Source organism: Ursus maritimus, unplaced genomic scaffold (assembly GCF_017311325.1).
Source record: "Ursus maritimus isolate PB19 unplaced genomic scaffold, ASM1731132v1 scaffold_31, whole genome shotgun sequence".
NCBI classification, from domain to species: domain Eukaryota; kingdom Metazoa; phylum Chordata; class Mammalia; order Carnivora; family Ursidae; genus Ursus; species Ursus maritimus.
Window position 1 is genome coordinate 3185071 of NW_024425675.1, and position 14185 is coordinate 3199255.

Here is a 14185-nt window from a genome sequence, read left to right on the forward strand (position 1 = left end):
CCTTCTTGCTTACTGTTATATGAAAAGGAGTACCTTAATTAGAGTGTTACCATTGAAAGTAAGGAGACCTGAGTGGTAATAAGCCCCATGGCCATTAATTACTAATATTGACATTATTTGGAATGACATAGATGAAATAAAAAGGCATTTGTTTGCAATTCATTTCATTTTTCAAATGTGTATCAATATGTCTAAATATAAGAGGTATTTACATAGTATTGGTGTGAATGAAATATGTATACTAAGTTGACATAGTTTGAATGTTTTTCTGCAAGAAGTGCCAGGTTTCATTTATTATGTAAAAACAACATAATTGGAGGAATCACTTTTATCTTTTGATGTGCTAAGAAAAATGTTTTATTCCCAGTACAAGTGGCATTTTAAATATTTCAAAATAGATTTTAGTTGGGAGATTTTAGAGCATTTGACATTTCTTTCAGTCAGTTTCCAGCTTTAAGCAACAATTAATTCATATATACTGGAGTGGCAAGGTTTTAGGGGCACAGTTCCCAAATTTGTCCCGTAGCCGTAAATGTCTTAGGCTCATATTTCAGGTACGGGTGTGTCATGGTTAATAAAATTTTCCTTTTATTCTGAGCCAGATAGGTTTCAGTGTAGGAATACCCCACCCCCTGGTTACACAAATTTACTGTGATTTCATGGAATTTCTGATTGTGATAGGCCCGAAAGCCGAACGCTTGTGTTTTAAGTAGATTTTGAAAATTATAAAAAGTCTTTATTTCTATTTTAAAATGTTGAATGCATTATTTCCCAATTTAAATTCTGTTTTCCATCTTCCCCCCACTGTTATCCAATTTTGTGCTTAAAATGCCACCTGATCCTAAATCTGGAGATGTCTCTATTAAATTGTAAATGAGCCCTTAAAAAAAAAAAAATCCTAAGCTTTCGATGTGATTTGCTGAAGCCTTCCGTCTTCGTCAGTCTATCTTAGCCTGGGTAATAGTTAGCATTATCAGATTGCCAAAGCTTAAGCCCTGCTCTCGGGCAGCCCTTCTCCGACTCAGTGCCAACATCTAGCCAGCGTAAGGTTATTCGGGTTCTTCTTGTCCAATTTTGATCTTCCAGGCTTCTGTTTTCCCCTTCTGCTGCCTAGTTTTTTTTCTTGGTTATTTAATTTATTGCTTGTGAGCTTTTCATTAAGGAGTGAGCCAGTAGGCCGTCAGTCTATTATTCATGTTGCAGCTGCTTTTTAAGATTTCAAAGAATAAAATTCTGAAAACTTCAAGGGGAGGGGGGTGCATGTAAAATGATCTTTGAATCCAATTAACAAAACTCTTTTCCGCTGTTTGGGGTGTCTGTGTTTAAATTCTGTGTCTAAAACAAAATACTGTTATCAATATGTGCCTTTTTTAAATAAATCAACCTTCTAAATATCTATGCAATTAAAGCAACTCTATAATATGTGAAAAAAATCACATTTATAATCTGTGTAATATTTTAAAGTATCATACTTGTGGTTCAGACTGCGGTTAAGACTGATAGTATCTGGTGTAGCTGTCAAATTATAATATACCTTATAACTTAGATGTAGTTGGGGAAATTTAAAACTACAACAACAGCAACAAAAACCCACCCAGAATTAAAAACAGTGCCATGAATAGAGAGCCAGTCTGGTGAGATTTGTCTTCCTCCAAATACTAAAGCCATGATATACTGTGAGTGAGCAAGGAAAAATTTACAGAAAATCAGAAAGATTTCTTAAAACACACAGCCACACACACAGAAGATAATACAACCACATCAATGAAAGTTTGGAAGACAGAGTCATACGTCATCCATAATATAATCACCCTCTATGTATTTCGTGGGTTTTAAGAACCAACAAAATTTCCTTTAAAGTCAAGCTTTGTGTCCCTGTGTGTTGAAGATGGCTTTGGTCAGTCTGTATTTATATTTTTCTTCAATTCTTCTAGAATGCAGAGCCAAGCCAGATGCAGATCCCAAAAGAAACGGTAAGAGCTTTGTCTTTTGCAGGGCGCAGATATGTTGGAGAGAGAAATGGAACTAACTTCTGACTAATTAAATATGAAGTTACTTGTCCTCCCTTTTCCTGGCTCATAATAGATACTACATAGGTTCATTAAATTCCAAAGTGGTCTCATCTTAAGCTGACTTATTGGTACTACCGCAGATGGAGAATATTTCGGGATTACTTTTGGGTAGACAGGGATAGAGCAGAGAGAGACATTAGAGTAGTTTCTTGTCACCTTCACAGTCAGAGGGACCAAAAGTTGGTAAGTGTAGTAGTTTGACATAAATATAAAAGACTTTATGAGTTATGAAATGTTATATTTTAAGTGGCTACTAGGGGGAAAAAAGTAAAAAAGAAAACTTGATTCAGACACAGAATAATAGGGAAGGCTAAAAGCACAATAAAAGTGTATCATATGCAGGAAGACTAAAGTGATATGTCAGTAATTAGGCACAACATATTAGTTGTCATAATAACTTACAGTTATTTTAAGTATTTTATTATAAGTTATTATAGCATATTAAAATGGGTAATTTCTCTTCATAAAAGTAACTGCTCACAGCTTTGATTAAAATGCAAACCTAGTTGTGTCCTGTTAAAGAGACAAATCCTAATACAGACGAGAAATAAAGGAGTAAGTTGAGTTCTAACAGGCAATGCTAATGTAATGAAAATAAGAATTCCTGTATCAGTGTATCAGTCTCTGAAAGTATGGTTTTAGTGTGGATGTACAGCGTGGGGTGAAAAAAGTGTTTTATATTGACATAAAATATCCAGTACAAATTCTAATAGTCATGATCTTTTATACATCAAACAGCATGTTATAAAAACATATCCCAAACTCTTATAAGTAGCGAGAAAATTTAACAAAACCATATCTACAGTGGGTGATACTAGTATATATTTCTCTAAAAATTTTCATTTTAGGTAGACAATTAGAATTTGATGAGTTTGAATAACGTAGTTAACAGGTTTGGTTTCTCTTTACACATTCATGAACAGACAGCTTTGAACCTACTAAACAAAGTGTTATTTTAAAACTATTCCATAATTATAAACATGGGTGACAAATCAGACCTCAGGAAAATCGGTGAACAATCTTGAGAATATTATGAATGTATAACATTCATAAGTATGGGTTGTAGAAAATTTATGGTCTTAATTTTTATTCATAAAATCAATTGGTCTATGATAACTAATAAAATTAGTTGTGTATGGTGGGTAGGTTGAAAGGGAAGGGGAATTTAGATTGATTTTTAAAGAATTTAAACTGGACACCAGTGTGATTCATAGTGTTTTATAGGTCATAATAATAGCAAAATGTACTGTAAAGCCAAAATATTTAAGATAGCATGATGTTGTTACGCGAATAGACGAAGAGAACGCTTGAACACATTAGCAAGGATAGACCTGATGTATATATGCATGTACATTAAAGGTGGCATTTCCAAATAGTGGAAACCATCCAAAGGATGGTTTATTTCATGTTTAAAATAATTAGCCATTCAGTTTAAAAAGTTAGATTTCTTTTTCTCACCATACACCAAAATAAATCTCAATTGGTTATGAAATTAAACCTTAAAAAGTACAAAATGTATTAAGAAAAAAGTGTGCAAAAAATAAAATGAACAAAAATATAAATAAATATATGCGAAAAATCTCTTTTGACTTTGGATAGTGAATGCCTGTCCAAGCACGGCAAAACCAAAATGTCATTAGATAAATAAATTTAGATTTGTCTATAGAAAACTTTGGTATAGCAATAACCATACCATGAAATGGTGAAAAGATAAATGCTAAATGGGGGAAGTATTTTGCACTGTGATCCTTGGTGAATAACTATCCCTTTATTGTTGGAATCTCATCATAGAGCTTTTAGGAAAACAGAATGATTTCACACATAAAGTAGAGTTGACCTTGAACGAGGGTTTGAACTACACGGATGATCCACTTATATGTGGATTTTTTTTTAAAATAAAACACAGTACCATGTTGTAAATGTATTTTCTCCTGTGATTTTCTTAATAATGTTTTTTCTCTAGCTTACTTTATTATAAGAATACAGCATATAATACATATAACAGAGAAAATATGTGTTAATCAACTGTTTGTGTTATCGGTAAGGCTATTAGTAAAGTTTATGGGGAGTCAAAAGTTATATGAGGATTTTCTACTGTGTGTGAGGGGTCAGTGCCCATAATCAGCACCTGTTGAAGTTCCGGACAACGTGAGATAGAATATCATGCTATAAACTGTAAAGACAGGCATGTTCTTTCAAAACATTTAGGCAGTCCTGGTGAGGAAATTGATGATTAGCCCTGAGCTTTTCAATCACTGAGGGGAAGAAGTGGTATTGGCTTTAATGCCATATTCCACTGAGAATTCCATGGTCCGTTTCAGCCCACTACTTACCCAGTACCCTCACGCGTTCATGTGAAAATTTGCCCAGCAAATGACAATTCAGCCACCTTAACAAAAGAAGATATATACATATGTATGTGTGTCTGATTTCTGATTACAAATGGAAATGTTTTCTGATGAGAGGTTTTCCAAGCTGAGTCAGAAATCAGTTTGTCTTTTTCTAAATATTTTCTTTTTGGGTTCTTTGTTGTTGTTGTTTACTTGTTTTTAATAGGTCCTCTCACATCTGTGCCTCGGTTTCTGCTCTTGCTATGTATATAATAGAATACCATTTTGGGTTGTTAAAGGCTTCATGTTACATTTATAACTTAAAAAAAAAAAATGACTCCCCAGGTCTCTCTGCCTCTCTTTGTACCTTTTGAGGGCAAGTCATTAAATTCATTCAAGTCTTGAAATTCTCTGTTATTTAAACTTTTAGGTAATTGTAAGCACCTTGAGAATAGATATGTCGTAACAGTCAATTAATTTGTTTGTTGGTTGATTATTACAATGACCCATAACTGATTTCATTTGAGAAATTGAGAACACATCATTAAGGTGTATGAATAAGTTCAGTGACTAGTAGACCTCTTGAATTTTTGAGATGGAAGTTTCCTGTACATCTTCTAAATATCATCTTAATTAATGAGAGTGGGAGATTGTAGCTGGGGCACAAGGTTACCAGAGTACCTAGCTCTTGGGGTCCAGACAGACCAGTTTCAGTTCCTTGCTGCTGACAGGATCCAGAGGCAAAGAGACAAGTGGTAGGGAAACAAGAAAGGCATTTGTTTCAGTGAGGCGAACACTGGGAAGACCGTGGACTCAGATCTCAAAGATTGTCTCCGGAGTGCTGAAAATACTTCCAAGTTTATATAAAGAGAATGTAGAGCAAAGGTTGGTACGTACATGTATTGCCAGGTGAACTGGGGAGACGTGGGTCCTGAGGCTTCAGCCCAGCCTGTCCCAATGATGTCACCCAAGTCTTTTGGTCTCGTTATGAGAAAGAATTACAGGACAGATGCAACACAGCAGACTAGAGACAGAAGCTGGAATGTTTATTAAAGTGAGAGTACACTCTCAAGAGGTGAGAAGGCCAGTGAGTGAGCTGATTACCCTGGAGGTTGGATCTCTGTCTCTTATTGACAGTTGTGGAATATTCACTACTTGGGTGGGGATTTCGTGGAAGCTGGTTTTGAGCCTTTTCTTCCTTATTTGGGCAGGGTTTTCCAGCTTACTTTGTCAGCCATCTTGGGCCTGTCTAGTTTGACCTAGGTTCTTGTGGTTTTGTTCTGGAGTGTTACCAGGACAGGCCTCTGACTTTCTCCATAGCTGGCCATGACTTTCTTTTTCTTGGCCTCGAGGCTTCCTGTTAGAACCTCACTGAATGCCTCTAACGCATCCAGGTGGGCAGTGAAAGTCAGGTTGATCGTTGTCTTGGGTCTTCCGGGCTCAGGGCAGTCCTTATTGCCTGGGGGGGGGGGTAGTTTTGGCTCCCATCAGGGCACGCTTCGTCTGCAGGGTCCTTTGCCCGAGTTAAGAGATAAACTGAAAAGAAGCACTCAATCTATTAGAAAGTACAGATTGAGGTCAAAATGGAAAGAGTTGAAGTCATCTTTTAAGATTAGAAAGTCTGGTTTCAAATTACCCATTCAAAATTGGACAGAAAGCCGACTTATGTAGCAGAGGCTCACCACCACTTGCTCTGTGTCCTGAACACACTCCTTTGCTTTGAGAAGTTTATTCCCTTAATATAAGGCATCTCATGTGGATATCCTGGTAGGACCAGACAATACATGGGGTACTAGTCAGGGTTCTCCAGAGGAACAGAATAGGATGTGTGTATATATAGTAAGAGATTTAGTGTAGTAGTTTGGCTCGCGTGATTGTTGAGGCCATCGAGTCCACATCTGCAGTGTGGGCCAGCAGGCTGCAGACCCCCGAGAGCCAGTGTTGCAGAGGCAGCCTGAAGTCAGTTGGCTGGAGAATCTCCTCTTCCTCAGGGAGGCTGTTTTTCTGTTTTGTTTGGCCTTTAACTGATTGAATGAGGCCAGCCCATATTGTAGAGGGCAATCTGTTTTATTCAGAGTTAGTCAATTTAAATATGAATCTCATTCAAAAACACCCTGTGAGTTGACATATAAAATTAACGGCACAGTGAGGTGTAGTGAATTTACCTGCTGGCTCTAAGGCCTTGACTTACGAAAGTGCCAGTTTCTTCCTTGGCTTCAAATAGGACTAACGCAAACCTGCTTAGGAAGCCCCCCGCCCCCCCCAAGAACTCTTGAGTAGTTTCCATGTCGAAATACAGTTTTGTGTTAAACAGACTCAGGGCTATGAGATAAAAGTAGGCCTTTAGAAAATAACATGGTGTAGAGATGATACTGGAGCACAGAGATAAGATATGCTTAAGTGTCATGAATTCAAAATGCTTTCCAAAGAGTTAGTGGATTCTCCCTATGGAAAATGCAGGGATACACTGGGGAGTTTTTGAGAACCTCCTGGAACATCAGGAGGCATCTTGATAGGCTAACTTCAGAAGATTTAGTCTTGATTTAGATATTTAATGAGCTACGTAACATTGTCATTAATGGGTTCATTTAACTAATGGTGCTAGGAGGTCAAGTAGATGCTACCATAATGACCCCACTGTAAAATGAGGAAACCGTAGAAGAAATTAAGAGAACAATCCCATTTGCAGCAGCATCAAAAAGAATAAAATACCTACAAATAAATTTAACCAGGGAGGTGAAAGATCTGAACACTGAAAACTGTAAGACCTTGGTGGAAGAAGTTGAAGGTGACACAAATAAATGGAAGGATACTCTGTGCTCAAGATTTAAAGAATTAATATTATTAAAATGTCCATAGTGCCCAAAGTGATCTACAGATTTAATGCAATCCCGATCAAAATTCCAGTGACATTTTTCACAGACGTAGAAAAGCAAGACTAAAATTCACATTGAACTACCAAAGACCCTGGCAGCTAAAGCAGTATGAAGAAAGAACAACTAAGCTGGAGTCATCACACTTGCTGATTTCAAACTCCATTACAAAGCTACAGTGATCAAAATAACATGGCATTGGCATAAAAACAGACACATAGGTCGATGGAACAGCACAAAGAGCCCAGAAATGAACCCATCTATATATGGTCAATTAATTTATGAAAGAGGACCCAGACTCTACAATGGGGAAAGGATAGTTGTGTTGAGAAAACTTGATACTCACATGCAAAAGAAACTAAATTCATATTTTACACCATACACAAAAATCAACATAAAATGGATTAAAGATTTAAATGGATTTATGAAACCATAGAACTCCAAGAAGAAAACATGCTCTTCGATGTTGGACTTGCTGATGATTTTTTAGATTTGACACCGAAATCAAAGGGAACAAAAGCAAAAATACGCAGTGGCAACTACATCAAATTAAAAAGCTTCTGCACAGCAAAGGAAATCAATAAAATGAAAAGACAACCTAGAGAATGGGATGAGCATGTTGACAAATCATACATCTGATAAAGGGTCAATATACAAAGCACATGAAGAACTCATACAACTCAACAGCGAAAGAACCAACAATCCGATTCACAAATAGGCAGAGGAACTGAATAGAAGTTTTTCCAGAGACCTACAAATGGCCAGGAGGTATATGAAAAAGTGCTGAATATCAGTTAATCACCAGGGAAATGCAAATGAAAACCATAAGAGTCACCTCCCAACTGTTAAAGAGTGACTACCATCAAAATGACAGGAGATAACAAGTGTTGCGTTGAAAGGGGAACCCTTGTACACTGTTGGTGGGGACATAAATTGGTGCAGCCACAATGAACGGTAGTATGAAGTTTCCTCATAAAATTAAAAATAGAGCTACCATGTGATCTAGCAATCCCGCTTTTGAGTATATACATCCAGAGGATTGAAATCAGGATCTCAAAGAGATAACTGCACTCCCCTGTTCATTGCAGCAGTAGTCACAGAAGCCAAGATTGAAACAACCTAAGTGTTCATCAGTAGATTAATAGGTAGAGAAGATGTGGTGTCTGTATACGATGGAATATTATTCAGTCATGAGAAAGAAGAACATCCTGCCATTTGCAACAACATGGGTGAAACTGGAGGGCATTATGCTACATGAAAGAAGTCAGAGAAAGACAAATACTGTATGCTATCACTTACATGTGGAATCTAAAAAAGCCAGACTCATAGAAACAGACTAGAATGGTGTTACCAGGGCATGGGGGATGGGAGGAAAGAGGAGATGTTGGTTAAAGAGTAGAAGCTTCCAATTATAAGATGAATAAGGTTTGGGGATCCAGTGTATAGAATAGTGATTATAATTAATAATATTGTATCATATACTTGAAAGTTACTAAGAGAATAGAACCTTAACTGTTCTTACCACAGAAAGAATATATAATTATGTGATGGAGGTGTTAGCTAATACTACAGTGGTAACCATTTTTCCGTCTGTCAGTGTATCAAATCAACCCATTGCACACAAACTTATACAATGTTATATATTAATTATATCTCAAAAAAAGCCGGAAAGAAAAAAAAAAAACCCAGTCAAGTCAGACAAAGCAAATAGGGAGCTTAATGAGGGAGTGAATTTTGAATCATTACATTTCTATCAATGTCTTTGTACAAATTCTTTGGGTTAAATTCATAATGAAACACTTCTGTAGGCCCTATAATGTAAATTCATGTTGCTACCATAGAGAACACACATTAATGTGTTTTTTGAGTTTTTGATGAAGAGTTATACCATCAGACACAATCATATTTAGCTTTAGTATTTTTGAGCAGCAAATATTGCTATTGTCATAAAACATTTTATAATCAGACTTATTTTAAACTTATAATTTAATTAAGTTTGAATTCAGATGATTCAAACTTATTTTACTTTTTTTAAAGTTTATTTATTTCTTTTATTTTTTTTTAAAGATTTTATTTATTTATTTGACAGAGATAGAGACAGCCAGCGAGAGAGGGAACACAAGCAGGGGGAGTGGGAGAGGAAGAAGCAGGCCCATAGCGGAGGAGCCTGATGTGGGGCTCGATCCCATAATGCCGGGATCACGCCCTGAGCCGAAGGCAGACGCTTAACCGCTGTGCCACCCAAGCGCCCCTATTTATTTCTTTTAGTAATCTCTATACTCAACATGGGGCTTGAACTTAAAATCCTGAGACCAGGAGTCACATGCTTTTCTGACTGAGCTAGCCAAGGCACCCCGTATCAAACTTACGTTAAAATGATCTTTTTTCAACATTAGGATAGAATACTATTTTCAGGGGCGCCTGGGTGGCTCAGTCGTTAAGCGTCTGCCTTTGGCTCAGGGCGTGATCCCGGCGTTGTGGGATCGAGCCCCGCATCAGGCTCCTCCGCTATGAGCCTGCTTCTTCCTCTCCCACTCCCCCTGCTTGTGTTCCCTCTCTCACTGGCTGTCTCTCTGTCAAAAAAATAAAATCTTTAAAAAAATACTATTTTCATGGTATTACAAAAATAGTAATGATTTTACGTAGACAATCTGTGTCAACTTTAAGGAATTCACTTGAAGTTGCTTACTATTACTATGGTAAGATAAGGATTTCTTAGTGTTGGTGTGCTTTGCCTTGAGAAATATATTTTAGTAATTTTTTTATCGTCCTCCCTTTGTAGATAGTAATAAAATTAATATTTTTAAAATTTATGGTATGGTTTTTTTTTTGCTATTGAGCTCTTAGGTTATTTTTTATGTTGGTAGAAATAACCTGTTTTAAAATGAAAACTGTTTTAGATATAGCAGAACTATTCTGGATTATTTGCTATGTACAATTTTTATTCTGAAATGTCAGACTTTTAGGCAAGTTTCAAACACAGTGCAGAAAACTCCAGTATGCCCTTCATCACATTCCCTAATTATTAATATTTTACTACATTTGATACATAATTAATTTTCATCCTCCACTCTCCCTCCACTTTTTCCTCCTTTCCTTCCCACTATATATTTTTTTTCTGAATTGAGAATAAATTGCAGATGTGATTCCCCTTTATCTGTAAATATTTCAGTGTGTCTGTCCTAACAAGGACATTTCCTTATGTGACCACAGTATAGTTGCCAAAGACATGAAATTAATATTGATTTGAAAATGTTGTACTACTACCTGCCCCAATTAATGGTCTTTATAGCATGCAGAGATGAATGAATGAATGAATGAATGAATGAATGAATTACACACATACATACATACATACATACATACATACATAAGAATCAAATCCTGGTCTGGTTTCCAGTTTGGGACCATGCGTGGCATTTAGTTGTCATGTCTCTTGGGTCTAATGTAATCTGGAATGTTTCTTCAGTTTATCTTTATTTTTCATTTTTGAAGAACAAGTTACTTTGAGAATGTGCCTCAATTTGGGTTTGTGTGGTATTTTTTAATTTGATAAGGATTTTTTTCTAACTTAACATTACAGATTAATAACTGTATAAAGCATTTTATTATCAGTATTTGTATTATCAAGCAAAGAAATTCTTTAAATTTTATTTACTCTACATCTACCACTTGATTTAGAATAGAGCACAATAAAGCCAGATGTGACATTTTGACTTTGCTAATAAGAATAATTAACCTTAACGTATCAGCACAGATAATGTGTATAAACATTCATCTCACATATGGGATAAATTAAAATATATAACTTAAAGAAACTTTGACTGGAGGGTCATTCTTTTGTGCAAAAAAATGAAAAAACCAAGATCTCTATTTAAAAAATCCTCCTCATAATTAAAAACATGAGTAGTTGTTCCTTTTTGTGATAACTGCATATTATTTAATCTCTTTGTGTTGAATGAATGTAATCTCCCTTTAACTTCTGTAAACCGTTAGCTTGAGAATATGATGTTCTGTCACCATGGCGTAATGGTTTTGTAGGAAATGCAGTATCCCTTCTGAGCACCAGCCCCTGCCCAACATTTATAACCAGCTCCTAGCCCTTCTTTCCCGCAGTGGGTTTTCGAAGAGGAAGAAGAATTAAAGAAATGGCATGCAATGGGATTTTTATGTTACAAAACAGTAGTGTATAATGGATGTTACAAAAATCAGTCAAGTATAGAAGAAAAAAAATCACCTGCAATTCTGTGACTTCAGTGCCACCATTTTGACATGTGTTTTTTAATGATTTTCTTCTTTACCTGTGGAGCTAATATATAAATATAACGTCCCAGGCACGTATCATGTAGCTAATAAATGGCATGTCCGAAGCAGAAGGACAGACTGATACGTCCCTTCCTCCGAAAGCTTTTACTGATATGAGAAGGCAGACATTAAACAATTTATCAACATAGGATATCAAGGCTTATGATGGGTGAAGTATTGGAAGTTAAGAAAGCTTACAGGATAAAACCCAATTTCTTAGTCATAAATGTTTTTCGGTCTCACCAAATGGGATACTTTTTAAAGACACTTTAATAGCCGAATAGTATTACATCGTAGAAGGATATCTTAATCTACCTACTATCATAGCTGTGGGTTTTTCTTATTGTTTAGCTGTCGTATTAAAGCAGTGAACATCCTAACAGTTAAATCTTTGTTCTTGATCACAGTTTTAGGACATATTACCGAAGTACTATTTTTTGGTTAAACAGCAAGCAACATGTAGAGGCTCTTGGTAGGCATTGCCAAAATCGACTTCTGTAAGTGTTGGACCTTCTTACATTACGCCAGCCGTGCAGGAGAGTGCCCATTGCACCATCCTTTCTGCGTTCTTGGGTATCATTACTTAAAGTAATTTTCTTTGTTAGCTTGATAACTTTTATTGATTGTGTGTCTTTCATTGCAAGTAGATTATTTTACTTAGTTTTTTGGTCCGCTCATCTTTCTTTAATGAATTGCTCATTCATATCTCTTTCTTATTTGTTGTGGAAGTATTCATCTTTTTTTGTTCTTAATTTATCGCGTTTGTTCAATAATGAAATTAACTCAATGGAAAAGGGAGTGAGAGAGAAGTCAATAAATTATAGTGGAGCAGTGAGCAGCAAAAAAACTTTGCTATTATTTCTCTCCTCACACTCACAACACTTCTGACACCAAATGTGAGTTTTCCAGACCATGTACTTCTGATACTTTCTGGAGTTAGTGTGGACCCCACAAGTTATGAGCTTAGTCCCACAAGACTGCCTCCACTCAGCAGCCATAAGGAAGTCGTGGGTCCCCAGGGTACACAACTTCTGTCCGACTTGGCCACAAATCAGAGGTTCATATGGCTGTCTCCTTGGGTTTGAGAATCTGTTGGAGCAACTCACAGAACCCAGGAGCACAGTTTGCTTACTATTGCCAATTTTTTGCAAAGGATATTTTACTTTTTTAAGGATTTTTAAATTTATTTGAGAGAGAGGGAGTGAGCAAAAGAGAAAGCACAAGCAGGGGGAGAGGGAAAGCAGAGGGAGAGTGAGAAGCAGACTCCCTACTGAGCAGGGAGCCCAATGGAGGGCTTGAAACCAGGACCCTGAGATCATGACTTGAGCTGAAGGCAGATGCTTAACTGACTGAGCCACTCAGGCGCCCCTACAAAGGATATTTTAAAGGGCACAAACAGAAAACCGTATGAAGAAACATTTAGAGGAAAATCTACAAGTTCCCAGGTTCAGGAGCTGCTGTCCCTCTGGAGTTGGGGTGTGCCCCATTGTGGTACATGGATATGTTTATCAACCTCGAAGTTCTCTGAACCCCATCCTTCTGCGATTTTTATGGGGACCTCATTGTATTGGTATGATCAATTATTAACTCTGTTTTCAGCCCCTCTCCCCTCCTTGGAGAATGGGCTTGGCCTAAATTTCTAAACTTTTAATCAGAGCTTGCTCTTTTTGTGACCAGACCCCATCCAGGAGCCACCGAGGCATCCACCAATTGTCACCTCATTAGAACAAAAGATGCCCCTAACATCCAGAAAATCCCAAGGGATTTAGGTAGCGCTGTGTCAGACATTCTTATTAGGAAATTACAAGGGTTTTAGGAACTCTGTGTCAGGAATTGGCGTGAAATATATTAGCAGGCATTGAAGGCAGATTTTATATATTTATATTTATTTCCTCTTACTTCACAAATGGCAGAATGTTGGTGGAGTCATTTCTTTCTTTGCAGAGCCTGAAATCGGCTCTTGGACTCACATCTGTGATGTTAGGGCCTCCTATGACATGGATACATATCACATCTTTTCACAATATTTTGTGCACTCTTATTTAAGTCTTAATGTATTGAGGCTCAGAGATGGCTCTGCTCATGATTAGTTTTCATCTACTTAAGATAATCAACTGTTTTTCCCTCTCTCATTTGGATCTATCCATTTTTCCAGTTGAGCAGGCTCAGAGGGACCTGCGGGCCTGCCACAGCTGATGGGACCACTGTCTGGGGAAAGAGGACGCCTGGCTGGGCCCTCGTGTTGCACACCTGTGGTTATGGTTCTGTCTCACTGCAGATAGACGCGTGCATCTTGTCTGCTGTTCTGAGGATAGTGGGAAAACAGATAGCTTTCCTACTGCCCATTCTGCAGGTTTCCTCGTTCTGGGATGCTTAGCAAAAATGCCAGTGGAGTAGTGGGCAAAGTAAAAAATGACAGGTTGCTTCAATGCAAAAAATACATCTGTGTGCATGAGGGACGTGATATGAACTTGAGTGACAGGGTCATGTACAAATGGCTTGAGAGGCAAATGAAATACATTTGTTGTGTTTTTGTAGAAAGCATTGGACTCAGACAGTTGTAAATTACGGAATCTGGATGGAAACCGTCAATGTGATAGAAAAT

General features: G+C 37.1%; 1 protein-coding gene across 14 annotated transcripts in view; it reads left to right on the forward strand.

Annotated features, from left to right (window-relative positions):
- The window catches only part of PARD3 (par-3 family cell polarity regulator), a 633307-nt gene that overhangs the window by 381093 nt on the left and 238029 nt on the right, over nt 1-14185 (forward strand). For 9 of the 14 annotated variants that reach the window (XM_040645256.1, XM_040645263.1, XM_040645257.1 and 6 more), the window contains one exon: nt 1935-1973. The exons of the other annotated variants lie outside the window; for them this stretch is intronic. In XM_040645256.1, coding sequence (XP_040501190.1) covers nt 1935-1973 — 39 coding nt within the window. The remainder of the gene's footprint in view (nt 1-1934; nt 1974-14185) is intronic. 14 annotated transcript variants of the gene reach the window in all.